Genomic DNA, 27408 nt, shown 5'->3' on the forward strand with positions numbered 1-27408 from the left:
AACCATGAAGGCGTCACTTATTTTTAGGAACTGACCTCTGGTGACTTCAATCTTGTTAAAAGTTCAAATGATAGCCGAAAAAATGATCAAAAAGGTAAGAAATGTCTAGTGTCTAGAAGTGCTAAATATCGAGCTAAATATGGCAGGACTCGAAATTATTTTGGATCCTGGAATGGGACCAATAAAATAGTTATGTCACACGAAAAAGTTTTCGTAAATGTAAATTGAATTTTTTATAGCAAAACGTCAATAACATCCCAAATATGGAACTTCCCATAATCCTTGAGCCGAATGCAAGGAGAGGGAAAGGAGTGACGAGTTGTATGTACAAGAATCACTGGAATTAGTATCCCAAATTATAGCCACGTATCTTTCATTGATCTAAAAAAACTTACAAAATCCTTAAAAGGACATGCAAGACTTTTCCAGGCCATATCTCAGGCTCCTGAACATGGAACATAGCCGGCTGATTGAAATCAGAAATACTTGAACATAGCTTTCGAATCAGGCATGAGCGCCGACGGAGAAACCTCGGCGGCGGCTAGCCGAAAAAAAATTCTCGGCGGCGGCGAAAAAGTCGGCTTGAGCCGGCCTAAAACGGCTCGGCTGGAGGTTCCTTTTAACTTTTTTTTTAAATAAAAACGTTTAGATAAATTCATGGAAAATGAACTAGTAAGCATGAAAATGAAATTGTACGGAAAGCGAAAATGTAGGTAGATTAGGTTGTTCAAAGTGCAAGTGGAACTGGTCAAGCAAGTCTCTAAGTCTAAGGTTCACTAACGCGTCAAGTTTTATTGCCTCAAAACTTGAACTAAATGGAAAATCATGCTCCAGTACACTCATTTAACTCATTAGGAAATCGAGAAGAAATCGAAAGCTCACGAAAATCAAGTAAAAATTGAAAAGAAAAAAAATCGAGAAAATTCGCAAAGATCGATAAAGTTTTCTCAAATTTGTGAATTAACTGATTGTGCGCCTTCGGCTCGTTCCGCAAAGGTCATACTTGCCAAAACAACAAACTTAGAAGCGAGGATGTAATATACCATTCTGGAAAATTCATGAAAATTCAAGAAAATTTTCAAAATTTTCTTAATTTTGAAAAAAAAATTCAAAAAGTACTTGAGCTGCTTAGGATCATCAGGAATCTCGGTTTTCAAAATTATTTCACCCATTCACCTTTCGAAATCTTTATTTCATTTTCCTGCCGTTTCAAGCCGGCTTGAGCCGTGTTTTTGGCACCGGCTCGGCTGCGCCGCGGCTTGCTTAAAAATAGCCGGCGGCGGCTTGATCGGCGGCTTATTTTCGGCGGCGCTCATGCCTGTTTCGAATGACACCACTTTTATGAAAAATAAATTGGAAATGACCAGCGAAAATGGCTTCAAAGTTAATGAATTTTCCGTGACACTTTTTAGTGGAACCCTAACACCGACTATATTCCGACTCCTCCAAAAATAAATTCTTCCATGAAATATCGGCCATACTGTCCAGAATTGAAGATTTTTTTCGAGAAGATTTTGTATTTTCGGAGATATTCAACTTAGAAGGTTTTCATATGAATGGCTTTTCCGGCAGTAAAAACGACTTTCCATTTTCCGTAAAAAAATTTGTTCCACAACTTTTCGTCATGGAACATGAAACACAAAGAAAAATATTAAAAAACTTAGGGCGCACGGAGCCCTTTTTTTCGACACAAGGAATAATTGCCCATGTACGAACTTGGGCTCGGCAATTTTATTTCTCGTTGATCAACAAAAAGTTCCAAAATGGGTTCACAATTACTTAAGTGAGACATTTGCAGTTGAAGTTTTCAACCGAAAAAAGACTGAAAACTAACACTTTTCTTACATAAATTTCTCGAGTTAAACGAAACGTTCATGGTCGTGTGGGGTGTCATATGAAAGGTAATTGCATGAACTTTGAGGAGAAGTAGAGCTTACGGAAGTTTGGTAGCATCTACGCTGAATTATGTGAAGTCGAAATGTCTAAGTGCTTATATTGCATCGGAGATGCTACCAAACTTCCGTAAGCTCTACATCTCCTGAAAGTACATGCAATTACCTTTCATGTGACACCCCACACGACCATGTATGTTTCGTGTACCTCGAGACATTTCTGTATGAAAAGTGTTAGTTTTCAGTCTTTTTTCGGTTGAAAACGTCAGCTGTACATATCTCAGTGTGGATGAATTTTAAGCCCAATTAGACCCTATTTACCCCGAAAGTACATGCAATTACCATGACAATGACACCCCACACGACCCTGTACGGCTCGTGTACCTGGAGAAATTTCTGTAAGAAAAGTCCATGTTTTCAGTTTTCGATCACCTCCCACCAGCCACACAAGCTTCGAAGATTTTTTTTGAAAGTGGTTTTAGGTTCTAAGGACCAATACGAATCTAGACACATATAAAAAAGTCCAATGGAAAATGCGTCCGATTTCAAGATTCTGTTTTTCAAAAGAATCCCTCTCGAGTAGAGGAACTGAGTCTCCAATTTGTCTTTCAAAGGTACATTCATCATGACAATATCCATGCATTGCTAAGCTGAGACCAGTGGCAACCAGGAATAACAGTTTCTTCTTAATTTTTGGTTGTGTTTCCGTTGCAAAGGCACCGCTAGAAGTTTGCCGAAATAGTCAAATTTTTACCCAATTTTCCAGCTGCTCATATCTCCGTTTGAATAAATTCTAAGCCAGATAAAACCCTGTCTGGTCCGCCGTAGTAAGGCATATAGTATAGAGATGTGCGGGCCGACCTATTTTCAAAACCCGACCCAGCCCGGCCCAGACTAATTTTTGGTGCCCGAGCCAGAATTTTGTAGTAAGGCCCGGTCCGGCCCGACTCGGCCCGTATTTTTTTTACTGAGCGAAAAAACCTAAAATTGGCGCGCCTAACAAGTGGAAATCGTTCGGTTACCTATCGTTATAATAATGTAGTCTCACAAATCTGTCAAACGCTTGAAAGTAAGCTTACGCTCGGACTGTATTGCAATTTTTCTTTAAATTTTAGTTTAATTTTTCACATTTTTTTAAAAGACGAACAAAGTCGGGCCAGCCCGAATCTTTGTTTTCGAAACCCGAGCCCGCCCGAACCCGACTAATTTTTGAAACCCGGACCCAAGCCCGGTCGGGCCGGGCTGGGCCGGGTCGGGTAGGTGAATTTCGGGCGGCCCGCACATCTCTAAATATAGAACGAGCAGTCGTGATAAAACCATCGCGTTATGAGATGGCAAAATAGATGGTAAGTGTGCATCTATTGTTGAAACTGTCAAGAGATTCGCCAGTGAATGCTTACGAACAATAGCTGAACACAATAGAGTGACGCTACCGATTTGTTGGCAGTAAAGAGAAACTGAGCTTTATAACAACCTACACCTACATAATCACCGAGTGCACCTCAATGAGCAAGTGTTAAAGAGGCGAACACAAGAGAATCCTTTGCATAGCTATCACAATCCCCTGTTAAGCGATTCTTACGCAGAAGATCTATTATCGTACGACTCTACATGAAACATATGCCGTCCCACATCCCATCGATTTTATGTCAATTTTTGTTTACAATTTTCCACTAATCAAATAGCAGGTGACAATATATTAGATTAGATTAGATGGGAGGGTGTAAGCCCAGCACCTAAGCCTCAGATGGGCCTGTTGTGCTATTGTACAAGTCTCTTGATCATATGGACTGTGATTTTACATCATATCTCTCCCGACTTAGATTGTTCACAAATCGACCGTGTGTTAACGTCCCATACGTTGTGAATTCTCCAAGCCGTGGGTGGTATGCGAATACCACAACCATCACTAATTGACCTGTACATTTTCCCAAAGATGGCGCTATCAACATTGTCATGTTGTAGCTCTTTCTACTATTGACATTATGTCGATATGGTTTCTTTTATGGAGAAAGCGAATGTTGGGTTTTTTGATATTTCCGACTTTGTTACGGTTACGGCTATTAGTTTTAGGTAATAGCAAGTGTCTAATCACCATAGGCCATGAGTTGCCTCTTCGTATAAATCGCCATGCCACCATGTGACTGAACTCGTTCTGGCGTTGCAGGTTGTAGCGTTTGAATGATTCGTATTTCGTCATATCCCTTGACATCCATACAACGTATCAATCAATAGATCTGTTAAACCTCGCGGTCATTTTGGAGTACAAGATAGTTTCTGTATCTTGGGATTGTACCACAGCAAATTTGTAAAAATTTGCTATGTGGTTTTGGGGTGTCAAATGAGAACCCGAAGCGTTTGTACCTTACCTGCACTAAAATTGACTGCCAGATGCCATACGGCAATGTGTCATTTTCGTACATTAATCGAGCACGTAATTTAGCATTAGCTTCTGGTAGAGTCGATTGTTAATCCGTAAACCGACGCCACGAAGCACATGTTAAATAACAAAGGAAATAACACAATTGTTGATATCGCACAATGAGGCGAGAACGACTTTATTGATCAAAGAGAAAATGACCTACGAGAACAACACTTTGACTTCGTTAATAAAACCTTTAAAATAATTTCACCATTTAAACATTACAGCAAAATAAAAACACCAAAGCCGTAAAAGTTGGCACAGAAATTAGACAAAATCGAAAATGAATTCACACACAGCCACACAAAAGAAACACTTTTAGAGAGCAACGCATAAACACGTCCGTTCTCTGTGACTGCCGTTGTCCCAATATATTGTCCACCGAAAGACAATGACGATGGGAGAGAGACTCTTTACACGATTATCATTTTTGCGTGTAAATAATTTATGGTTTTCCATAAAACAATTGAGGCGATGATGACGGTGTGCACACATACGACACAATTGAAATCAATTGAACGAAATGAATGCCATTTGTTTGGTGGTTGGTTATACAAATCAAACTCATTAGCTTACCTGTTTCCATCAGTCGAATATGTTGATGAAGTGGGAAGCTCCATTCGTCGCCGGCCCCTGATAGGGCTGGCTGACATTAGCAAAAATGATAGACATGAGTCATAGTGTCCTTATATGCAAATAACTGTTACCACCGCAGCGCTGAGCTTTAATTTACACATTTTTCCTTGCTGCGAGAGAAATTTAATTTTCCATGCAAGGCGAACGGTATACGCGAATTCCCTTTTTTTTCTTAATCTTTCTTTGATACCAAAAGGACACAAATCTTCTTCTCAAACAATTCTATTCACACTTCACTCCATTTAAACGAACAACCAAAAAAAATCCAATTCCATCACAAGGTTCACACGGTTCACTCAAACAATTTATCTTGACAAGGCAGGAAAAAGCACTGACAATGAAAATTAATAATTTTCATTTACAACAACAACATCACCACACAAAAATCTACTTTCCACTTCCTTGTTCCGCATTAAGTGTGTGTATGTGCACCACACATGAAAAACGAATGAAGGAAATCCGAACCGACCAAGTGAAAATCCGAGACTGAACTGGAAAACTTGTCTTTTTTTCGGTATGCAGAGCGGATGAAAACGGAAGAGAGAAGGAGAGAAAAACCGTTTTATATCCTTCAAATGTGACATATGCGGGTACAATGGACGAATAAGTTCATAATATGGAGCAAAGTATTAAAACAGGTCATGGTCGTGTGTGATACGTGTAAAATGCTTCTCCATCACCACCACCATCAGCAATTGATGGGGAGAAAATGAGAGACTGTTCACCGACATATTGAACGCGGTGTGCTCAGTTTCTGTATTTTCATCTCTGTGTGTCGTCTTCCGGCATTGAGAACGGTACATAATAGCGGAAGAGAATAAAGTGGCACATCAGGAAGATGATATTTGCAGCAAACAAGAAAAATCAATGCCATCGGAAAGATGATGCAGTTTTCTGCATTTTCGTTCGTTGCTTGCTTTCATATGTATGGGAAGGGAGTGATGGAAATGGCGAATTGAATGTAAGAGCACAGAACCGCAATGCAATGTCATTTGGCTTGTTGTTCGGAAATATTATTTGTTTTTGGCTGGATGGCTCGTTGTACCTTGACCTTATTTTCATTCCTCCGTTTCCATATTGTCGACAGGCGTGGTAGCATACGATAGTATCTCAGTTCGACCTTTTAGTTTTTAGGATTAGGCAAATCCACCGATTACCACCTTGTTGTATGATATCCGTCTTTTACCAGTGCTGATACCTTTCATAGAAATATATTGTTGTTGGTACAATACCTTGAGTGATGCGAGGTGACTGAGGAAAATAGATTTTGACAAGATCATGCACTTTCAGCCATATGTTAGGACCGTTGTTGATTACGCAACGAATAGTTCAACCAGCAAAGTAATTTGATATTTCGTATCCAGATGCGTGAAAGTGTTTGAGGGCTTCAGCCCAAGGTACGGTCCTCATCGTGATACGAAATATTCAATTATTTCCCGAGTGTTGCATAACGTTTCACTTTACGAGCGATATAAAGACTTTTCCCAAGAGAGGGAAAGGCCACTTTACATCTCTAGTAAAGAACGTTCTTTTTTCACAGTTGATCTCGCAATCAACTCTGCTACGTGACTACGCCAACTGGTAAGACAGACTTTTACCTCAAACTTCACCTGATTGTTAGTTTGACGAAAGTCTATTCAAGGACTCACATGCCTGTCTAAACGGAAGTACCAACATGCAAATAATTATTGAAACTGAAAATAAAGGGCTTTGACGGCTTTGACGAAGACAATCAGGGAAGAAACGCATAGAAATGATAAGTTGGTACGCCTGTGGCGAGATAACATTGGAACATTGGAATGACAGTTGGCTTATATGGGATAGAATGTGAGGAGGGATTCTTTTGAAAAACAGCCTACCGAAATCGGACGCATTTTCCAGTGGACTTTTTTATATGTGCCTAGAAAGGACTTCTACCTTAGAACCCAAAACCACTTTCAAAAAAATTCTTCGAAGCTTTTCTGACTGGTGAAAGGTGATCAAAAACCGAAAACTTGCACTTTTCTTACCAAAATTTCTCCAGGTACACGAGCCGTACAGGGTCGTGTGGGGTGTCATTAGAAAGGTAATCACATGTACTATTGAGCCGAATAGAGACTCGTTGGTTTTAAAATTAATCCACACTGAAATATGTGCAGTTGAAGTTTTCAACCGAAAACTTGCACTTTTCTCACTAATATTTCTCTAGTTACACGAGCCGTACATGGTGGTGTGGGGTATCATTTGAAAGGTAATTTTATGTGCTTTTGGGCCAAATAGGGTCCTATGGGGTTTGGATGTATCTGCGATGAAATATGAGAAGTTGAAATGTTTAAGTGCCCACATTTCATCGCATATGCATCCAAACCCCATAAGACCCTATTTGGCCCAAAAGCACATAAAATTACCTTTCAAATGATACCCCACACCACCATGTACGGCTCGTGTAACTAGAGAAATATTGGTAAGAAAAGTGCAAGTTTTCTGTTGAAGACTTCAACTGTACATATTTCAGTGTGGATTAATTTTAAAACCAACGAGTCTCTATTCGGCTCAATAGTACATGTGATTACCTTTCTAATGACACCCCACACTACCCTGTACGGCTCGTGTACCTGGAGAAATTTTGGTAAGAAAAGTGCAAATTTTCGGCTTTCGATCACCTTTCACCAGCCATAAAAGCTTCGAAGAATTTTTTTGAGAGTGGTTTTGGCTTCTAGGGTCGAAATCCTTTCTAGGTACCTATAAAAAGTTCCGCTAGAAAACACGCCCGATTTCGGTAGGCTGTTTTTCAAAAGAATCCCTCGAGAGAGTTACATACAAATTCCCTCACTTTCTCTCCCATTGAAGCCAACTGTCATTCCAATGTTCCTTTATCTCGTCACAGGTGTACATACCAACTTATCATTTCTCTGAAGAAACGCTGATTAGAATTTTGCTTAAGGCTTGATTATGTCCGTAAACATAGTCCAATGTTTATTTGACGACGCACACAGGCATAACCTGTCCTTAACTGCATGCAACCCTCAAGAATGCTGAAAATTCTAAGGTACTGAAAGAACAGATTAGGACACTTTCGAGTTAATCACGAAGGCGGTGGAATCAACATTTTCCTGTGGCGCAACTTAACAAAAAAAAATGAAGTTGATTTTTCCCACAATATGTAATGAGTTGCCTTAAGTAAATTGGATTTCACCCTCCTTCGTGGGTTTCTTAACCTGTCCTTTCAGAACCTTGGAAAATTCAAAATGGAAAGTGGGATTAAGGTAGCGTTAAGATGAATTCACAGTCATCCGTTTCCAGCCATTTTGCCTCCGTTTTCCACCCGTTTACATAACAGCTGGAAACTAAACAATGCAAAAGTCATCTGAACAATAGAAACCTCACCTAAATGAAGGCAAAAGCGACTTTAACTGTAAATTAACACATTCTGATGTGAAGGGAGTGTTTAAATTTACTCTACACATAGTGAAGCGAAGGAGACCTAATTCAAATTTTTCTTTCTTTAATCTGTCAAACTTGACAGAAGAACAAAAGAAAAATAGTTTTTAAATAAGGTCTCTTTCGCGTCGCTTTAGGTACAGTTGTTCTATCTTAACACAACGATGTCAAAACGACCTAATGAAAAAATTACCTCCGATTTCTCAGAGAAAAGAAACTGAAAGTCAATTTCGCCTTAGGTGTCTTTTGCATCGTTGTGTGTAAGACCAGTGCTACTTTCGGATTTACTAAAATTACGTTTTTAAAGTGTGACAGGTAAGTAAATTGATTCAAAAGAGAAAGTTCTAGAGTCTCGAGTTCTAGATTATCTTTTCTAGAAAATGCATTTCTGGGATGCAGTTTAAAATGTAGTTCGTATGTTGTTTGAACAGATTACGATTTTGCAAATTGTTATGCAGATAAGTTTACTGCATTGGCTCCTTTCTTATGGTAAACGAAATAACAAAATGTTGATTTTGCAACTGACATTTATTTTACATAAATTTACATTAATCTTCTTAGTTACAATTTCTTTCGTCTTACAGTTAATCTTCCTTCCACGATCCGTTTCATATTGTTTTTCTATTGCCACAAAATTCTATTTTAATTCATAAAATTCTTGACTAGATCACGATATTTGATTCGTTCCGATGCGATTTTATCATCAATTTGTACAGCGTTAGCACAACTGAGAAATTTGTCTTGACCGCTTCGATGGAGAACAATTAACGTTCGGAAAATGTAAACTCGATTATGGGCGTGCATGGTCTCGGTGTTAGTACATACAGTAACTTTTGCTACACTTAACAAAGCGAAAGAGACCTAACTAAAATTTTGCTTTGACAGTATAACAAAGTTGACAGAAGAAACAAAAGAAGAAATTGAATTAGGTCTCTTTCGCATTGCTATGTATACCTAGTGTTACGAATATGCAAAAGAGACCGAATTCAAATTTTTTTTTGTTATACTCTCAAACTTGACGGGACAACAAAAGAAGAATGTGAATTAGGTCTAATTCGTGTCGCTGTGTTCGTGCAAAAGAAAGTCTTTTTTCAGTCACACTGACGCTGTATACCAAAAAGATTAGACAAAATCGCCATCTGGTGGTTGTCTATAACACTACACAAATTTGAAATATATTTTTTTTGTCTTTTTTTATTAAAATTATTTTCAGGTAACTTCAAATTAAAGTTTTTAGTTGTTGAGTGAGTTGATTTTTGGTTTAAAGTCTATGTGCAAATATAACATTCTTGTGTTGTAGTAATGGTAATATGTCGTGTAGCCTCTACGGAAGTTAAATGTCATCTTAAAATTAAAATATTTTTTTTAACTCTCTGTTTTACTGCTAGTCTATGTGGCTACGAGTGATTTAGTGTAAGTGATTTAGTGATCTGTTATCGATTTTCTTGTCTTTTTTTTACGAAAATATATTTTTCTGTTGTATCGTTTTAGTGTATTCTCTCACTACTCTTATTGATTTAGTCGATTACAATCTTTTCTTTTACAAATATTCAAAATGTTTTGGACGATTAACTTTTTAATATGGTGAAACAATTCTTAACTTCTTACTTAGACACGAGGAAAATAATTTGCTAATTTATTCGACGACAGCTCGATCGATGTCAGTAAACTTAAAAAATCGGGGACGGACTCACCACTGCACTCTTCTAGCAGTAAACTAGACTAGACTAATGTCAATCTAAGTGTAATATTTGAGTGGAGATTTTGCTTAATGAATATGTACGATTTCGATCACATATTTGAGGAGAGATATGCATGCTCCGAAAATTTGTTATTTGGGAAATGTCTTTTTGTGACGGTCAGTGCATAACTCTCTTCATTTTATCATCTGGCAAGTCTAGTTTACTGCTAGGAATGCGTTGGTCTAAAATGGAATGTACAGGTATTTTGAAGCGCTGATGAGAGGTAAGTACTAAAGTACGAGTCGAAGCGCTTTCGTGCTGATGAAAGTACAAATCTAGTACTTTAAAACTTTATTTATTTTAAATGCGACAAAAAAGACTGCTCATAATTATGGCGCAACCGGTACTTTAAAAGGTGTGAAGTTCGACAGTTATGACAGTTATCTTTTGAGAAATATTTTCCCGACAGACGCTCAGCTTTTCTCATCGTAGCCTACGAAATAGCTATTTCTACCTATCAATCAAATAAAAATTGAAATTGCGTCGATGAGAAACACGTCGCTGTATCAATGAAACAACCAACGCCATCTCTGAATAAATTCCGTAGCCCACCAGCATCACTGTTTCAAATGTATAATGGGAATTATTCCGTTGTTGTGCATCGTATGTAATCGTATACAGTTTGGTCATTTGAAAGGGATTTGGCTAGCAGCACTGAGAGATGTTTAAACAATATATCAACAGTGTTGCCCAACAGGTTTCTAACTGCTTTCGAACGGAGCAGGAATAAAACTTTTTGCTTTTCTAGTCTGTTGAAGGAAAAGGGAAATGACTCATGACTCAATAGGCGAACGGTGCGGTGTACGAATACAACGGGAATATAATCTTCACATTTAATGTTTCCCTTCATCGTCGTTGCGTCGAAATTTCAAAATGGAACTACAAATTACAACAATTAAGGAATGCGTTCGAACTAATATAATTTTGAAAATTGAATTTAGTACAAGGGAATATTGTTGGCACAGTGGAATGTTCAGAATTCAATTTAGAAAGTCAAACTAACGGGAAAATCTGACCTTGAACCATTACGGATATCGGAACTTTACATTGAATGAACAAAAATGTGTTGCCCTTAAATCGAGAAAAAAATTTAAATCTAAAAACGTGCGTCTTAGTGTCTAACCTAGTTACACTTAACGTTAGCCATCGGCCGATTAATCTGCGAATAAATACTTCCCTTTGCCAGCCCTTTGGAACCAGTGTACAGGTCATGATTCGGTCCATTTGCCACCACTGTACGGGCAGTTCGCAACGATGGATCCGAACCGATTGCTAGATTCCTTGTACCAGCGCACAGGTCAGGATTCGGACCATTCCATGTAATGTAGTCAACACTGTACGAGAGAATTTTTTTTCGTTTTACAATCAGAATTTACTTTCCACACGAAGTACGTACAAGAAGGTATGTTAACAAAAGAAGTAGTCGAGGGAACAGCGCAGATTTCCATTTCATGAGATGTGAGGCGACCAGAGAAATGATAACAGATGGCGTCGCTCCATCACCTGTTATCATTTCACCGGCGGCGACGCAAAGTCCCACTGGTGAGTTTTAAATTTAAGTAAAAAAGTGCCGAGGAGTCATAGACATGATAGACCACATGTTCAACATTTCTCGGAAAAAAGTTTTTGTGTCACCACAGAAACTTTGCGTCCTACGCACAAGTACACACCAGAAATGTTGAATAAACAACTAAAGGAAATGTCAATCTTCAGCCAGTGAAACGGTAAGCTAATACGCCACAGGCGATCATTTCTCCGTCTTCAGTAAATCACAAAAAATAACGATCCTAAGCTTCGGGTGAATTTGAGTGCATCTACATCGTCATATTTCGTTTGATGTAGCGCTAAGACTTGATTTCCACTTACCAAAAAAGTACTCCGTGTGACTCACACGGTGTAAGAGGCAAAATTGAATTTTTTCAATGTTTACTTGACCGTTGGCTCTCTCACGGAGTACTTTTTGTTGAGTGGAAACCATACTTAATGCTTAGTTTCCTCTTACCAAAAAAGTACTCCGTGTGAGAGACAAAATTGATTTTTTTCAATTTTTGCTTTGTTTATTTGACAGGTCGCTCTCTCACGGAGTACTTTTTGTTGAGTGGAATGGACACTTAACGCATTAATGATTTTGCATTCCGTTACAAGTTCAGCGAAAGCGATTTCTGCTGAACTGGACTCTGTTTTGTTTGCAGAGAGAGCGTAATAATCACGCCGTGATTCTCAATTTTAATTTTCAGTCATGAATTTAACGTGATAACCTGATACCAGTTAAATTTAACTAGTCTTCGTTACCACTAAACGTTTCATTGTCATTTCAGTTCAAAACTCTACTTTACGATCTCCGCAACACAATTGACACTTAAAAGTGAACACAGTCGCTCAATATAGAGTGTTATGATGAAAGAGATAGAAATATTTTGACAAGTACCCCAAGGCAACTTATAATAAACTGGTCTTCGGTCCTCTCGCTCTCAACGTGACACGTTGAAAGAGAAAGCAATATTTTGACAAGTACCCCAAGGCAAGTTAAATTAACTAGTCTTCGGATCTCTCGCTCTGATCATAACAGTCTATGGCAAGTTATAATAACTAGTCTTCGCTCTGATCATAACAGTCTATTTGAACTACGGAGATTGTGAGTGCGGCTCTGTGAGCCAAGCGCGTAGTAAAATGTGCTGCAAAAAATGCAATAACAACAACAACAAAGAAAAACGAACAATACTCACAGCAATATGTCGTCATTCGGTCCACGGTACAGTTCCGTATTCGGTCCACCCGATCGAACCCGATCTAGAACCGATTTGAATTCGGTATTCCGATTGACGGCCGTCGGACTGATGACATCCTTTGCATGCGGTGTCCCATCGCATTCTTCGTCCGGTGATGATCTGAAAACAATTGACGACCTACAATTGACACCGTCGCAACAAACAAGTTAGTGATGGTATACAAATAGTAGGACGTTGATTTCATTAGCGTCGTTGATTTGGTGTAAAATTGATGAAATCGAAAATGGCATTTTATAAGCGGGGGAAATATGAATTTCGAATCGAATTGAGTTTGATATTAAGCTGGGCGAATTTTTCGTTTCATTTTTACTGATGGTTCAGGAATTCGAAAAAGCTGTGGGTGATTTTATCCGAATTACTAAAAATAATTTAATTTTTTTTTTCAATGACTGCGGGAATGTAATAGAGTATGGGGAAAAAAGCTGAAAAGTTTTTGGAAGAAGGACTTGGGTTTCCGATAACACCTGAAAACGAGTTTGAACTTTTGAGGTTATGATTTCCGTTTATTTAAGATTTTTGTTGGAGATGTGCTTGTCGGTTTGCTTTATTTCATGGGAGGGAAGTCCTTTATTGAAAATTAGTTTAAGAAGTTGTGGAAGATAACATGAAAAGGAGAAAGAGGTTGAAGAGACTTTTTTGAAGGATCAGAAGATCTACTGGGTCAAAAAAGGTAATTGATCGTGGGTTGTGATCTAAAAAAGCTGAAGTTGAGTAGCTCAACTCCAAAATTTCAACTGATCAGTTTGGAATTTTCGGTGAAATTCGGTGAAAAGTTTCTTAATTTTAGCTCATAATTCTCGAGTTACAATTGTGGCAGTTTCACAACTCTTGAGCCGTAGAACATGTTTCTGTGGGTTAGCAAACGATTGTTATCCTCCTGCTCTTCACAAAACTGAAATGAGGTGATCCGACAAGTCCCCTTCCACGAAAGGATATCCGATCCTCGACGTCGTCATAAACTTAAAAACCTGTGGCAACAAAATGTGATTCGTGTGTTCATACTTCAAATGATCGGATCTAGCCTTCGATCGACTGCGTTTAGACTTTTTGCTGATGGACATGTCGGTGATGGTGGCTGGTTCATCGGACGGCAATGATTCAACGGTGGTATCGGGAGATGTGGACGATGAAATTGTTTTGGTGGTTGCATCATGTATGTTATTAACCGAATCGTCTGGACGTATTTTTGATTTAACTGCTTGTGCTGATGAAGGTGATTTAAGGGATGATGTTGATGATGATGAAGCGATATCACTTCGGCTGCGTGGTGATCGTTAAAAAAAATAAAAAATTTCGTTTCGGTTTTCGGAATTTTTTTGGTTTTTCGTTTCGGTGCGACACTACGTTAACAACACAAACAACACACAGAAAATGAGAAAAAGAAGAGAGAGAGAGAGAGGAAACTGTGGGGAAGGAAACGGGCTTACGGGTGAATGGGTATATGTATATGGCATGCAAATGCTTCATGCAAATTTTGATTAACTTGATGTTGGTTGTGCTCGTTCAGGACATTGTGAGACTTTCAAAAAAGTCAGTACACTTAGTCTTCGAGGGGGAAACCACCACGTGCAACTCCCTCTATCTCTATTTGCGTGCAATCTGAGCGTGCAACTCTCTTTCCGGTGGTTTCCTCCTCGGTGTTACCCTTAAACAGCTAAACATTAAGAGTGAAAACCCATCAATCCATTCACCTTTGATGTTTGGCGGATTTGTTATCAACGGAAGCCTCTTCTGCAACGCAAACCTTTTCGGTTTTCACACCAGATTTATCATCCTGCATGACAATTTGTAGGATCTGGCATGCTCTATCCACCGAATAGTCAACGCTCTCCAGTGCCATTACGATGATCCGTTCAGCAACGTCACTGTACTGGGCTTGGAGTTGCATTTTTACTGAAAAATGCAAATTCAATGAGAATTCAGCAACTCCTACTGCAATGGATGGTGGGAAAATTCAAATCGATTTTTCTTTTACTTTTGTTCTTCTCGTCGTTGGTCCGAATCTTCGGTACGGGCGGTGGTGTATTTTCCGCAATTTTCCGGTCTTTCATCACCTGTTCCTCCTTGTTTCGATTGGTCAGCTTCGGAGCAGTGGTGTCACGTTTCTCGTAGCCCATGGCCAGTAGTTTTTCCGATGCAATTTGGACATTATTGTCAGCATTGGCCAGAATGTCCAACAAGAGAGTCTCTTCGGCTTTTGGGAAGATGCTTTTCAGATATCTGCAAGAGAATTGCGGTCAACTCATTGCGTTAATCGAACGTTTTGTCGTTGGAATTGATCAAGGGAAGCTGTACCAAAGAGTAAAGCGGCAAAATATAAATGAAGCTAAGAATACGCTACAGTCAAAACGAAAAGAAAAAGTTCTCCGCGTGTCGGCTCTTGTGTCAGGAGACAGTCGAAACCAAACGTTCAGGTCTCCATTGAGTCATCGAATTAAATAAATTGGGGGCTAGAAGTGTTTCTGCCTTTCACCAAGGCAAAGAAGTCATTTGTAGTGCTATTAGAAACACAGAAGTCTTGCACTTGCGGCTCAAGGATTCGATTAATTCAAAGAGTAACTCGATGCTCTACGATCGTCAGAAGTATCGACGAGTTATATAACTGTGCTGGACTCTCCTGAAGTCGTTAAACTATCGAGAAAACTATTGTCATCATGTAACCGGATGCTAAGCAGATTTTCGTCCACCGTTTTTATTAGTGTGGGAATGAATCCAGCAAAGTAAGACCACAAATAGTAGACGAAATTCAGAAGAAACTAATGGTTTTTCTGTCAAAGAAGACTGTTAGAAAAATCTGTTTTGTTGCATCAAACGCCATCTTGTATTTCTCCGCCATTTTGTATTTATCTGTCAAATGTTTGCTCAACCTTTGCAATAATTCGCAATTGGAGTAAGCGAGTCTTACCATTAAGGGACAAGATTCTCTTAAGGCTGTGTCGAGGCACAACGCGCTTAATTGTATCCCAACAACAAAAGCTTCCAATCAAAGTAAAAAGTGTAAACAAAATGAAATTCAATGGCGAAACCCAAAACGAAATGAAAAACAACATCGAACAACAACGTTAACAACAAGTCAAAACCACCTCAATTTCATTTTCGGCGACGAGTGAGGCTTCGGCGAACTGCGAATACCTTCACCGACTCGTGGCGATCCATAGCTTCCACTCGCACAGCTGCTCGGTCTCGGTATCGGACTGCCAGTTCGTGACGCAACGTCGAATCGTCCCAGTGGTGGTGTCATCGACATCAACGAATTCACACCCATTTGTGTCATATTATGCCTACCTGGTGGTGGCGGCGTTGAAAATGGTCCAGGCGTTGTGACCGGATGTTTTTCGACTTGCAAAGCACTGATAACTACAGCTTCACGATTGTAGTATCTTGTGTGTGTTTTGTACAATTTTATGGTTTTTTGGTATTTAAGGTGAGAAAGCAGCACAAAAAAAACGAAAATTGTGTTTATTGGTACGAGAGATACTTTTGTTAGTCGATATAAGTATTTGAAACAGTCTCGACACTGATCCTGCGCCACACTTCACAGAATTACACGCGTTGAAGGACAGCGTTGCGTTAAATTTGCATAACGCAACAACAACAACGTTAATGTCACTCTCAGCGAACTGTGTGGATGCAAGATGAATGTCGACACAATTCGAATCCATTAGAATTCGGATAGAAATGTGCTTGTTAGCCACAGAAAGGACGAAAAGGTGATTGTCTATGTTGATAAAATGTTATCAAACGACGGCATACTAACTTCTTCAACAGTAAACGAATGTGAGGTTCACTTGCTGTCGGAAACATCGTATTGATCTTCGTAACGGCAGCGTCCGTCTCGGCCTGCGTTATGAACGACGTTTCTTGCTGCTGCTGTTGAATATGTTGCTTGGCCAGTTGGCTCATCATCCGCGGTGTATGACTGGTGATGCTACCGTGTCTCATAACCGGAGACATTTCCTAAATGAAATTCACATTGGGGTCACAAAGCAGATTCACAGACAAACTCGGCACGCAAAACAATTTTTTTTTTTTTAACTATTTAGCCGAGATGACTGAAGCTCGGAACGAACATATTTTGGTCGAACAAAAAAAAAACGAAAAACTTTTTACATCTTGTCCGTTTGTACACGATGTCACACTCACCATTTGATGTATTTTGGTGGCTAGCAGTGGACTGGATGACTTATTATGTATTGATGTTGTTGACGGACCTTGGAATGCTTGGACTGCGGGGTAATTATTGGTGGGGTATACATGATAGGGTGATCCATGCATTGGCTGTAGAAAAACATTTTTGGGGTAAAAGAAGAAAAGGAATTGTGGTCTTAAGATAGCTTAATTTTGGGGTTATCTATGTATACCAAGAACTGCATACTGGAGACTGCCCCAGGAACTGCAGATCTCATATGGAGAAATGTTATTTTTGAGTTCTTGGTACATAGATAACGCGACTTTATGTACAGAGGGCTTTAGAGTTACAAGTAAGAGTTATAACAAAATCGTAATTACATCAGAGAAATGATTACATCAGAGAGGGCGTTGCTGTCGCCTCACCGGCTGGCCCGGCGCAGCGCCATCTGTTATCATTTCTCTGAATTACATCTAAAATCCAACATCTATTTGAATGTAAATAGATAAGTCAGGAGATAGATTACTGATGTGGGTGTTTCTTGTCATTTACAGTGGTGTAAGAATGTCGGTACAATAATTTAGCAGCTACTGAAACGATTCTTCTAAACATTATTCTTCGCGGCTTATAAACAATGGGGAGGTAGCGCCATTCAGACGTGTGACCTACAGCACGTTACTTCGATGTTAATTATTTGTCGCACGAAACAACGAAACAATTCCCGATAATTATGCCAATGACACCTATATCAATTACCGAAACGATTGGCTTGTAAGGAACGTGAGAATTGTACAGTTAATTATCGCATATACAGTCGGCGACTTTGAAATAAGTGACACATTTTGTTCCAGCTGTTTTTTTTAGCTAATCTAGATTAGATTAGATTAGATTAGATTAGATGGGAGGGTGTAAGCCCAGCACCTAAGCCTCAGATGGGCCTGTTGTGCTATTGTACAAGTCTCTTGATCATATGGACTGTGATTTTACATCATATCTCTCCCGACTTAGATTGTTCACAAATCGACCGTGTGTTAACGTCCCATACGTTGTGAATTCTCCAAGCCGTGGGTGGTATGCGAATACCACAACCATCACTAATTGACCTGTACATTTTCCCAAAGATGGCGCTATCAACATTGTCATGTTGTAGCTCTTTCTACTATTGACATTATGTCGATATGGTTTCTTTTATGGAGAAAGCGAATGTTGGGTTTTTTGATATTTCCGACTTTGTTACGGTTACGGCTATTAGTTTTAGGTAATAGCAAGTGTCTAATCACCATAGGCCATGAGTTGCCTCTTCGTATAAATCGCCATGCCACCATGTGACTGAACTCGTTCTGGCGTTGCAGGTTGTAGCGTCTGAATGATTCGTATTTCGTCATATCCCTTGACATCCATACAACGTATCAATCAATAGATCTGTTAAACCTCGCGGTCATTTTGGAGTACAAGATAGTTTCTGTATCTTGGGATTGTACCACAGCAAATTTGTAAAAATTTGCTATGTGGTTTTGGGGTGTCAAATGAGAACCCGAAGCGTTTGTACCTTACCTGCACTAAAATTGACTGCCAGATGCCATACGGCAATGTGTCATTTTCGTACATTAATCGAGCACGTAATTTAGCATTAGCTTCTGGTAGAGTCGATTGTTAATCCGTAAACCGACGCCACGAAGCACATGTTAAATAACAAAGGAAATAACACAATTGTTGATATCGCACAATGAGGCGAGAACGACTTTATTGATCAAAGAGAAAATGACCTACGAGAACAACACTTTGACTTCGTTAATAAAACCTTTAAAATAATTTCACCATTTAAACATTACAGCAAAATAAAAACACCAAAGCCGTAAAAGTTGGCACAGAAATTAGACAAAATCGAAAATGAATTCACACACAGCCACACAAAAGAAACACTTTTAGAGAGCAACGCATAAACACGTCCGTTCTCTGTGACTGCCGTTGTCCAATTTAGCTAATCTACTCATAAACAGAAGTGCTTTACACGGGTGAAATATTTACAAGCATACGCGTGGTAGAACCTGATTTAAGTCGTGAAAATACTTTAGTTTGTATGAGAAGATCAGCTGAAAAACAGCTGCAACAAAATGAGTCACTATTTCAAAGGCGTCGACTGTAATCCAATGAAGTGAAACCTTTTTTATTATTATTATTTTATCGCAATACCGAGTCGAACATTCATAAGTTATGGTCAATGCCTTACACGGTTTCGATTTCATTTAATGATACCCTAAACATTCAATCGACCCGAATGTGGAAATTAAATCTATCGAAGGAAGCGTGTTATAGACAGACGAACGGGATTATTGGTGTCGTACTAGTGCAACGCCACATGAAAAATTGGAATTTAAAAACGAAAATTTCTATTGAAAGACCAGTCGTATTTGACAGCTAAAATTTTCAACTTGTCTGTCGCTGCATGCCTTTGAATAGAAAATTTCGTTTCAAACGAAAACACTGATGAAGGTAATGCCAATCTTCAGTTGATCACAGAAAATACGGAACCCAAGTTTCGGGTGAATTGGTACAGCGCTACTGTTCTATAATGATTTCTATAAAAGGTCTATGATTAAAGGTGGTGACTATGATAGTATTTCATCACTGCGTGAATTCTGATCATTTGAAAGGGTTAACGCTGGCTGCACTGAGGGGTGTTTAAATAAATTTACCACAGTGCTGCCAATCAAATCCCTTTCAAATTAGCAGATTTCGTGCTACCATGAAGTGAACTTTTGCGCTGAACTCGAATCGATTGAAACCTGTGTTACGTATGTTTTGAATTAGGTTTAGCGGTGTATCGGAACTTTAGGTGTAAGCTGGCAACACTATATTGACACTCGAGCAGCATTGTCATCTCTCATTTTTCCATACTTGATCTTTGCTAAATGGTGTTGCCAACTTGCGCCCCAAGTGTCAATTAGTAAAGATCACGTCAAAAATATATGGAAAAAATGAGAGATGTGAGAAATTAGATGACAACTTGTGATCCTTGCCTTTTCACAGAAAAGTAACGCTCTCTACAGTGCACCTCAAGCGCCAATTTACTTTGGTCATATGGTGTCGCACCACCACTTGTATTTTCCGTCATAGAAAATGAAACAATATAGGTTTTACACCGACACCTCTGGACTGGTTTACATTGAAGGTCGTACAATCCATATTAATAGATGAAACCATTTCACAATACGACCGCTCAACTACCTATCAATCCCTACGCGACCGACAAACAAACAAATTCAAATCTTCTTTTTGTCTAACCTTTTCCACCTGTTCATTACACCTACTCAATAACTGCGTTCTGAGTAAATTTCTGTCAATATCACAATGATTAGGGATCTACAAACATGATAACAAATTCCTTGTTCCGTAATACACAACAGTGAACACATACCTGCATGGGGATCGATTCATTGGACGCTCGTTCATTCTGGAGCTGACGATAGCGTATTCTGGGATCTTCAAGCTGCATTGCTTTCGTCAAGTAGTTAATGTAGTAACTGAAAACAAAATCCAAAAAAAAATGATTAAAAACAATTTGTTGAATGCACGTTATTGATAAGATAAGGTGTAGGCAGGTAGCTTGATCGACATACATTTACATTTGTGACACAGGGGGACAACACTTCCAAATCTACGAAAAATATGTTGAAGTCAAAATGAAAATTGGTTTTTGATTAACGCAATGACGACACACTAAAAGAAACAATTCCGAACATTCAGCGGTTCACATAAATTACAAGACTGAACTTTTTGCTGAATTGGAATCATTTCAAAATTAGCCAAGTTTCAATAACTTTGGTGCAGTGCTGTTAGCCTTGCCCTAATATTGATTATCATACCCTAAATCAATGCCCGTGCCATCACGGCGAATTAGCAAATCTGCCAAACTTATTAACTTACACTAATTGTGATTAATGAAAATTCGGTTCTGTTAAAGTAAAAAAAATCTGAAATTAAACTGAAGTCACATTCAATTGCATAGACAAAAGACACCCTGACGATGCACTTCCAATCAATAAAGTGCATCGTGTAATATGAACCTATACTTGTCTGCGAAAAAAAAATCGTTAATGCAACAGCTATCAACTCAACAGTTACGTTCTCACGATTTTCTCATCTTTGATGCATAAAATGCACACAATATATACTACATCGTCATTACAGCACACTTGACTTGACACTCACAACACATCAGTTGACCCATATTCCACTATGCACAGTTTTTCCTGTCACTTATACTGGATTCATAACAAAAAACACCTCGAAGGTATAATTCATCATCATGGAACACACCACCTTCCAAATCTATATATCATATAAATAACGCCTCATCTTCTGCAACCTGTGCTTAACCCAATTATAAATAGCAATATTTTGTCGTCATGTTAAACGCCATGTTTTATGTTATGAATTTCAATCGTATTTTCCGTCAATGAAAACAAGTTTCGATGCACATCAATTGTTTATGCGGAATCGGAAGACAATCACCATTGATTATCACTTGGTATTACTCACCATTTTCCAGTATTTGTGTCGTATTTACAGTCCCAACCAGGAGGATATTTTGATTCTTGGTGATATTCAGCCATTTTTCGTTTTCGGTATGTGTGTATTGCATAACTTATGGCGCACATCAAATAATCTCGTTTGTGCTTTTCGAACTTTTGGGGTGTGAGCCGAATTTGACAGTGTGGTCCGGGAATTTTTTTATTACTAATAAGAAAAAGAAGTTTAATGCGGTTGAAATGCACTCGAAACCATAAACTTGGGGCTGAGTGTTGATGAAGATCGGGTTCTGGTAGAAACCTGATCTGACTGTGGTCGACTTAAATCAACTAAACACGTACTATCAACTCTTTTAGGTGGATTTTCGTTTTATTAAAAAAATGTTCCAACGGATGTGGAAGTCAGGGCCTATTTTAAGGAAATTAAATTTCCAAAAATTCTTAAATTTTTCCATCACTTTTCGTCATTTTATCTAAAAATACAGCAGATTGCATCGTAAATGTTGTTTTTACTGCCTTTTTAGGTGTTTTTCATGTCTTTGAGCTTAACTGATTACTTTGGAATGAGATCTAACAGAAAACAAAATTTAGAAATTTTAAGAACTTTTGTGAAATTTGTGAAATTTTGGAAATTTTTGGAAATTAAATTCCCTAAAATAGGCCCTGGTGGAAGTGGACTTATGGACCAGCACTCGGGGAATTTGGTACCATTCGATCGGTAATGACTCCTGCTATACGATAAAGGTTTAAAATTGGAAAAATCCGGTACTCCGGAAAAAATGTTCCAACGGATGTGGAAATGGACCTATGGACCTACTTTAACGAATGCCAACAAGAAATTAGTTGACGTCTTAATAGCAAAATCTCCTTTTTTTTGATGTCTACGGTTAGGTCCAGGGCACACACATCAGCTAATTGTAACTAGATGATTCTGCTGAACAGAACATAATTTTAGATTTCATTTCGTTCCTATGCTAAAACTTGTATCAGATTGATCGAAACGTACACAACCGCCAGTCCTTACGGTGGTTGTGGTTCTCAAACTTGTCAGATCAGTTATGAAGACTTTTAGAAGTTTTAGATGACAAATTTACCTTGTTATTATGTGAAGTGAAATAATGAACACTCCAGTGACTTGTGGGTTTAGTCTGAAACAACGACAACGATTTTGTCTTACAATGACAACGCTTTTCCCTTTTCTATTTTATTTTACAGTGTAACGTTTTTGCTCAGTAACATTTTCGAACAGAAATAATTCATTGCAGCCACACGCGAAACAATGAAAAATCGTGAATGAACCCACACACATGCATACGCCTTACTGTCATTCAAGCCATTTTTTGTGTGTTGTTTCGTAAATTTTGTTTCTGTTCTTTTATTACGAATTTTCGTTGTTAAGTCATCATGTTATTCATATGACAAACTGAACGATTGACACCCAAGTGCCTAAATTTTAAGAATTTCGAAGAGAAATTGTCGTGGAACAAAGTGCTATTTGTGGAAAATTAAAAAGGAAAAAAAAATTGTGTGATCGAACATGGAAGACATATTTCACTGGTGCCGTGAAGGAAATTCCATTCAAGTGCGATTATGGCTCGACGATACGGAACATGACATGAATCAGGGGTGCGTTTAAATTGACCGTATTTCCGCCGTACATGATTTGTGATTGCGACCAAACTATTGAGCCCAATTTTTCCTGGAATATAATTCCTTTTATGGAACGTGAAAATTTGTGTTGGCATTTGGCACACCCATTTTAGATGTGTGTGTGGGATATTGTTGAATGACACAATATGATGTCAAAATAGTTTCCGAGTATTTTGATTGCGGGTTTGTTTGTGGTTGTGTTTTTGTTTACATCTCTGAGAATATTAGCCCATTCAGATCCGTGTTTTTTTACGCTCAGTTCAATCATGATTTTGATTCGATGAATTTGTCGAGATGACACGATTTTTGCTTATCACTTAGTTGGACCAAAGTTGACAACCAATGTCATTGTTGAAAGCTTATAACTGAACCATAGAGTTCACTGCTAACATAAGTGATTAAAGAGAGCAAGTAAGAGACATTTTGTTGGCCTTGTGTACAGGGCCAGACTGATTCCAAAAAGCCCTTCAGGCCTTGTATGACGAAAATTCGTAAAAAGCTTTTCATTGTCCTTCATTCGTACAGCAATCCCTTCGGGCATCGACCAATCCACGATGGATCTTGAGATTATCTTGCTTAAGATTCTCACGGATTTCAGTCTCTCTTGTTCCCTTGAAGATTATTGTCGCCTGTTTCGTGCCAAAAAAATACTAAAACAAAAACCATTTCTCCAGTGACGACCATGGATTCAGTCCGTTGCATTGGTGCGCTAAAGAGGGCCACACAAAACTCGTCGAAATGCTGTTACAACGTGGAGCGCGAGTGAATGCCACCAATATGGGCGATGATATTCCTCTACATTTGGCAGCTGCACACGGCCACCTAGATATTGTTTTGCTGGTAAATGTTTCCAACACAAACGAAACCAAACTTTTTACAATTTCATCGTTTGCTTTAGCTGCTACGTCACCGGTCTGACGTTAATACGACTAACGAACACGGCAACTCTCCCCTTCACTACGCCTGCTTCTGGGGCTATCAAGCCATTGCCGAAGAGCTGGTCAATCATGGTGCTCTGGTATCGGTAGCTAACAAAGATGGTGACACACCGCTGGACAAGGCCAAAGCAATGCTGGCGAAACGTTTGCACGATTTGGCCGTCGAAAGTGGTCAGGAATTGAAGAAGATCAGTTTCAAAGACCAAAGCTGGTTGGGCTTGAAGACACGATCCCGTGACGCAACACTGTCCCGTTACAAGGGCATTAACATCAGAGATCTGGAATTGCATACGAAAATCGCCATTTCACCGTCGGGTGAGACGTGGCGCGGTCGCTGGCAGAAGAATGACATCATCGCAAAGATCTTGAATGTCCGGGACTGTAATGCAAGAGTATCGCGCGATTTCAACGAAGAATTCCCAAAGCTGCGAATTTTCTCGCATCCGAACATTTTGCCCGTCATTGGTGCATGCAATAATACGCCGCAGAACTTGGTGGTCATCAGTCAGGTGTGTAAGGCAAAATATGTGCTGCGTTATCGGTAAAACTGACGTTGTCTCGTTTAGTATATGCCTCGAGGATCACTGCACGAATTGCTGCATAGTGCAGCCGGTGTAATAGTTGACACAGCACAAGCGGTAAGGTTTGCTTTGGACATAGCTCGTGGAATGTCATTTTTACATTCACTGGAACGAATCATACCGGAGTACTTGCTGAACACGTATCACGTCATGGTGAGTTTTTGTAAAAAAAATAAAAAAAAATTTGGAATCCATTCTGTCTCGACGTACTTCACATTCACAAAATCGAAAACATCGCAAGAAAGCGATGGCTTCAGGTCAATAGTTTCGTTAAAAAAATCATTTTCCTGCAACCCAACGAAAGAACGATGAAAATTTGTAGCAGGATTTTGTCCGTCCCGTCAACAAAAGCTCTCTCATTATTGACTTATTGAAGCCAAAGATGTCAAAGCCTTTCGATTGAGCCAGTTGAACATATGAAATCTCTCTCTCTCAGATTGACGACGATCTAACAGCACGCATCAATATGGGCGATGCGAAATTTTCGTTCCAAGAACACGGCCGTCTCTATCAACCAGCCTGGATGTCACCAGAAGCGCTGCAACGCAAACGAACCGATCGTAACTGGGAAGCGTGCGATATGTGGAGTTTTGCCATTTGCATCTGGGAATTAGCCACAAGTTAGTAAACCGAATCCGCTCGTTCATCAACGGTTGTTCGCGAAGTCTAAAATGTTTCTTGTTCCGTTCAGGGGAAGTGCCATTCGCCGACCTGTCGCCAATGGAATGCGGAATGCGAATCGCTACCGAAGGTCTACGCGTACAGATACCGCCCGGGACATCGCCGTATCTGACAAAGTTGATCAACATTTGCATGAACGAGGATCCGGGTAAACGGCCGACATTCGACATGATCATCCCGATTTTAGACAAAATGAAACGTTGATGACATGCTTGGACTGATGATCCGCTAGTGTTTCCTGTCTAATTTGAATGGTATATCCTCCCCTTCTTCCTTATTCCCCCCAGTAATGTGCTAACATTTTCGAAATGAAAGTTTTAAGTTTGAGAAATAACCAAAAAAAAAAGAAATTCTTTTAACGTCGGACTTAGTCATTGTTGGTTATAAGTAGTATTCGTGTCGTGACTAATAAAAAAAATGGTTGAATTTCGAAATGCCAACGTAACACACACGCCCATGACAAAATATCGAACGTTTTCATTCAACGAACTTCCAGCTAATGTGCCAGACTATTTGTAACGTAATTACACTCACCATACATAAGACAACCACTCACTCAGCCTTCGAATGTTAATTGTAATATGGTTGCTAGTCACAAAATGATTTTTTTTTTGAAATTTTCAAAATATATTGGAGGTCGATGGTGCCAAAGTATATAAACACTGAAAGTGTGGTGTCAATCTTCTGCGCATCACAAATAAAATTCGGAGACCAAGTTTCGGTTGAATTTGAATGCAGCGTCACATTTTGTTTGGTGTAGCGCTATTTCATGAAATCGCTAACACTTACAATGAGGTGAACTTACGCTGCACTCAAATTCACTCAAAACTTGGCTTCCGTGTGATTTCTCGGAGTTGCATTAAGCCTAAAACACACGAACAATTTTGCGTTTATGAGATCGACAATTATGATACGCGTTTCACTGTTTGTCCTATGCTTCAAATCAGATTACAATGGAAAACGCCGCAGCATTGTCGATCTCAGCAACGGAAACTTGCTCGTGAGTTTTCGGCCTTACCTTCAGTGGCTTATATATTTTCAATGGTGCGCTTACTGTTTTTTGAAATATGCTCGTTAAGAGCAACGATTTCTTGAGTTTGGATACACAAACATTGTCTTGTTGATATATTGACACATGATGCGATGATTCGTTTTAGTTCGAAACGGAAATTGTAACAGTCCACTGTTCATTTGGGTTTTAAATCCAGGCTCAAGTAATCATTTCTCTTAAAACATTGTAATTGCCAAACAATAGATGGCGCGCCTGCACGATCTCTCTTCTACCGGTTGGTCGATTAGTTTTCTTTGAAGAGTCTCGTAACGCGGTGCCTTTTCTTCTTTAAAAAAAAACGAAAATTATTCTCGCTTTTCGAGTTATACGTTTGAATGTAAAAAGAAAAATTATTTTTAATAAAAAGTAACAGAGAAAAGTATTAACAAAATGACTCGATGTGTTTGAGATGTTCTTACGAGGAAAATAACGGAAATGGCGCCACCAGATCATATCCATGGATATTATGATTTGAACGAGTATTCCAGCAAACTACACGAATCACTGAAGGTAGTGCAAATCAGCAAAAACACACGTTTTGACAGGACCCAAGTTTCGGATGAATTCGAGTGCAGCACAAAAGTTCACGTCATTGTAGCACTCACGATTTCAATACAGGAGAGCGATTTTTGACCACTTTGTTTAAACTCGGTCTTGGGATCACACGTCAAAATGAGAGACATCACATACAAGTTTAAACTGGGCTCAACTCTCAATTTCTTTTTTCATTGATGAATATTTGACAGCTGACCCCGAGACCAATTAAATTTAACTGGTTTTCGCTCTCCTTAATATAAACACTGTATACGATTCACGTAGTGATGAAATACGTTTACAACATTCATGTCATATCATATTCAACTCTCACCACATTCCATCAATTCTAAGATATCGTTAGAGCTACACCAAGCGGACGCAGCACTTAAATTCACTCGAAACCTGGGT

The 27408-nt window shown here is 39.0% G+C and overlaps 3 protein-coding genes across 8 annotated transcripts in view; 1 reads left to right on the top strand and 2 right to left on the bottom strand.

Moving 5' to 3' along the window:
• Window positions 1-6108, bottom strand: part of LOC119077322 (ecdysone-induced protein 78C) — an 85761-nt gene extending 79653 nt beyond the window's left edge. Inside the window, exon 1 of the mRNA XM_037184503.1 lies at window positions 4891-6108. Coding sequence (XP_037040398.1) covers window positions 4891-4967 — 77 coding nt within the window. The 5' untranslated portion in view covers window positions 4968-6108. The remainder of the gene's footprint in view (window positions 1-4890) is intronic.
• Window positions 6109-9429: 3321 nt separating this feature from the next.
• On the bottom strand, window positions 9430-21693 carry LOC119077316 (protein kibra). 6 transcript variants are annotated; one of them, XM_037184487.1, is made up of 10 exons: window positions 21573-21693; window positions 20449-20554; window positions 17045-17179; window positions 16659-16858; window positions 15985-16281; window positions 14877-15121; window positions 14593-14794; window positions 13904-14161; window positions 12839-13000; window positions 9430-11446 (listed from the first exon to the last, which is right to left on the bottom strand). In XM_037184487.1, the coding sequence occupies exons 1-10, from the start codon at window positions 21689-21691 to the stop codon at window positions 11236-11238; spliced, it is 1935 nt and encodes a 644-aa protein (XP_037040382.1). In that variant the 5' UTR covers window positions 21692-21693; the 3' UTR covers window positions 9430-11235. The 6 variants fall into 6 exon arrangements, with proteins under 6 accessions (XP_037040382.1, XP_037040381.1, XP_037040383.1 ...); XM_037184486.1 differs by having other exon boundaries at window positions 12839-13018; XM_037184488.1 differs by lacking the exon at window positions 21573-21693 and adding an exon at window positions 21243-21303 and having other exon boundaries at window positions 12839-13018.
• A 1178-nt stretch (window positions 21694-22871) lies between these two features.
• LOC119077300 (integrin-linked protein kinase homolog pat-4) lies at window positions 22872-26857 on the top strand. Its single transcript, XM_037184464.1, has 6 exons — window positions 22872-23188; window positions 23887-24052; window positions 24111-24659; window positions 24717-24884; window positions 25168-25351; window positions 25423-26857. The coding sequence occupies exons 1-6, from the start codon at window positions 23100-23102 to the stop codon at window positions 25614-25616; spliced, it is 1350 nt and encodes a 449-aa protein (XP_037040359.1). The 5' UTR covers window positions 22872-23099; the 3' UTR covers window positions 25617-26857.
• Window positions 26858-27408: the final 551 nt, after the last annotated feature.

Source organism: Bradysia coprophila, unplaced genomic scaffold, assembly GCF_014529535.1.
Source record: "Bradysia coprophila strain Holo2 unplaced genomic scaffold, BU_Bcop_v1 contig_235, whole genome shotgun sequence".
NCBI lineage: Eukaryota > Metazoa > Arthropoda > Insecta > Diptera > Sciaridae > Bradysia > Bradysia coprophila.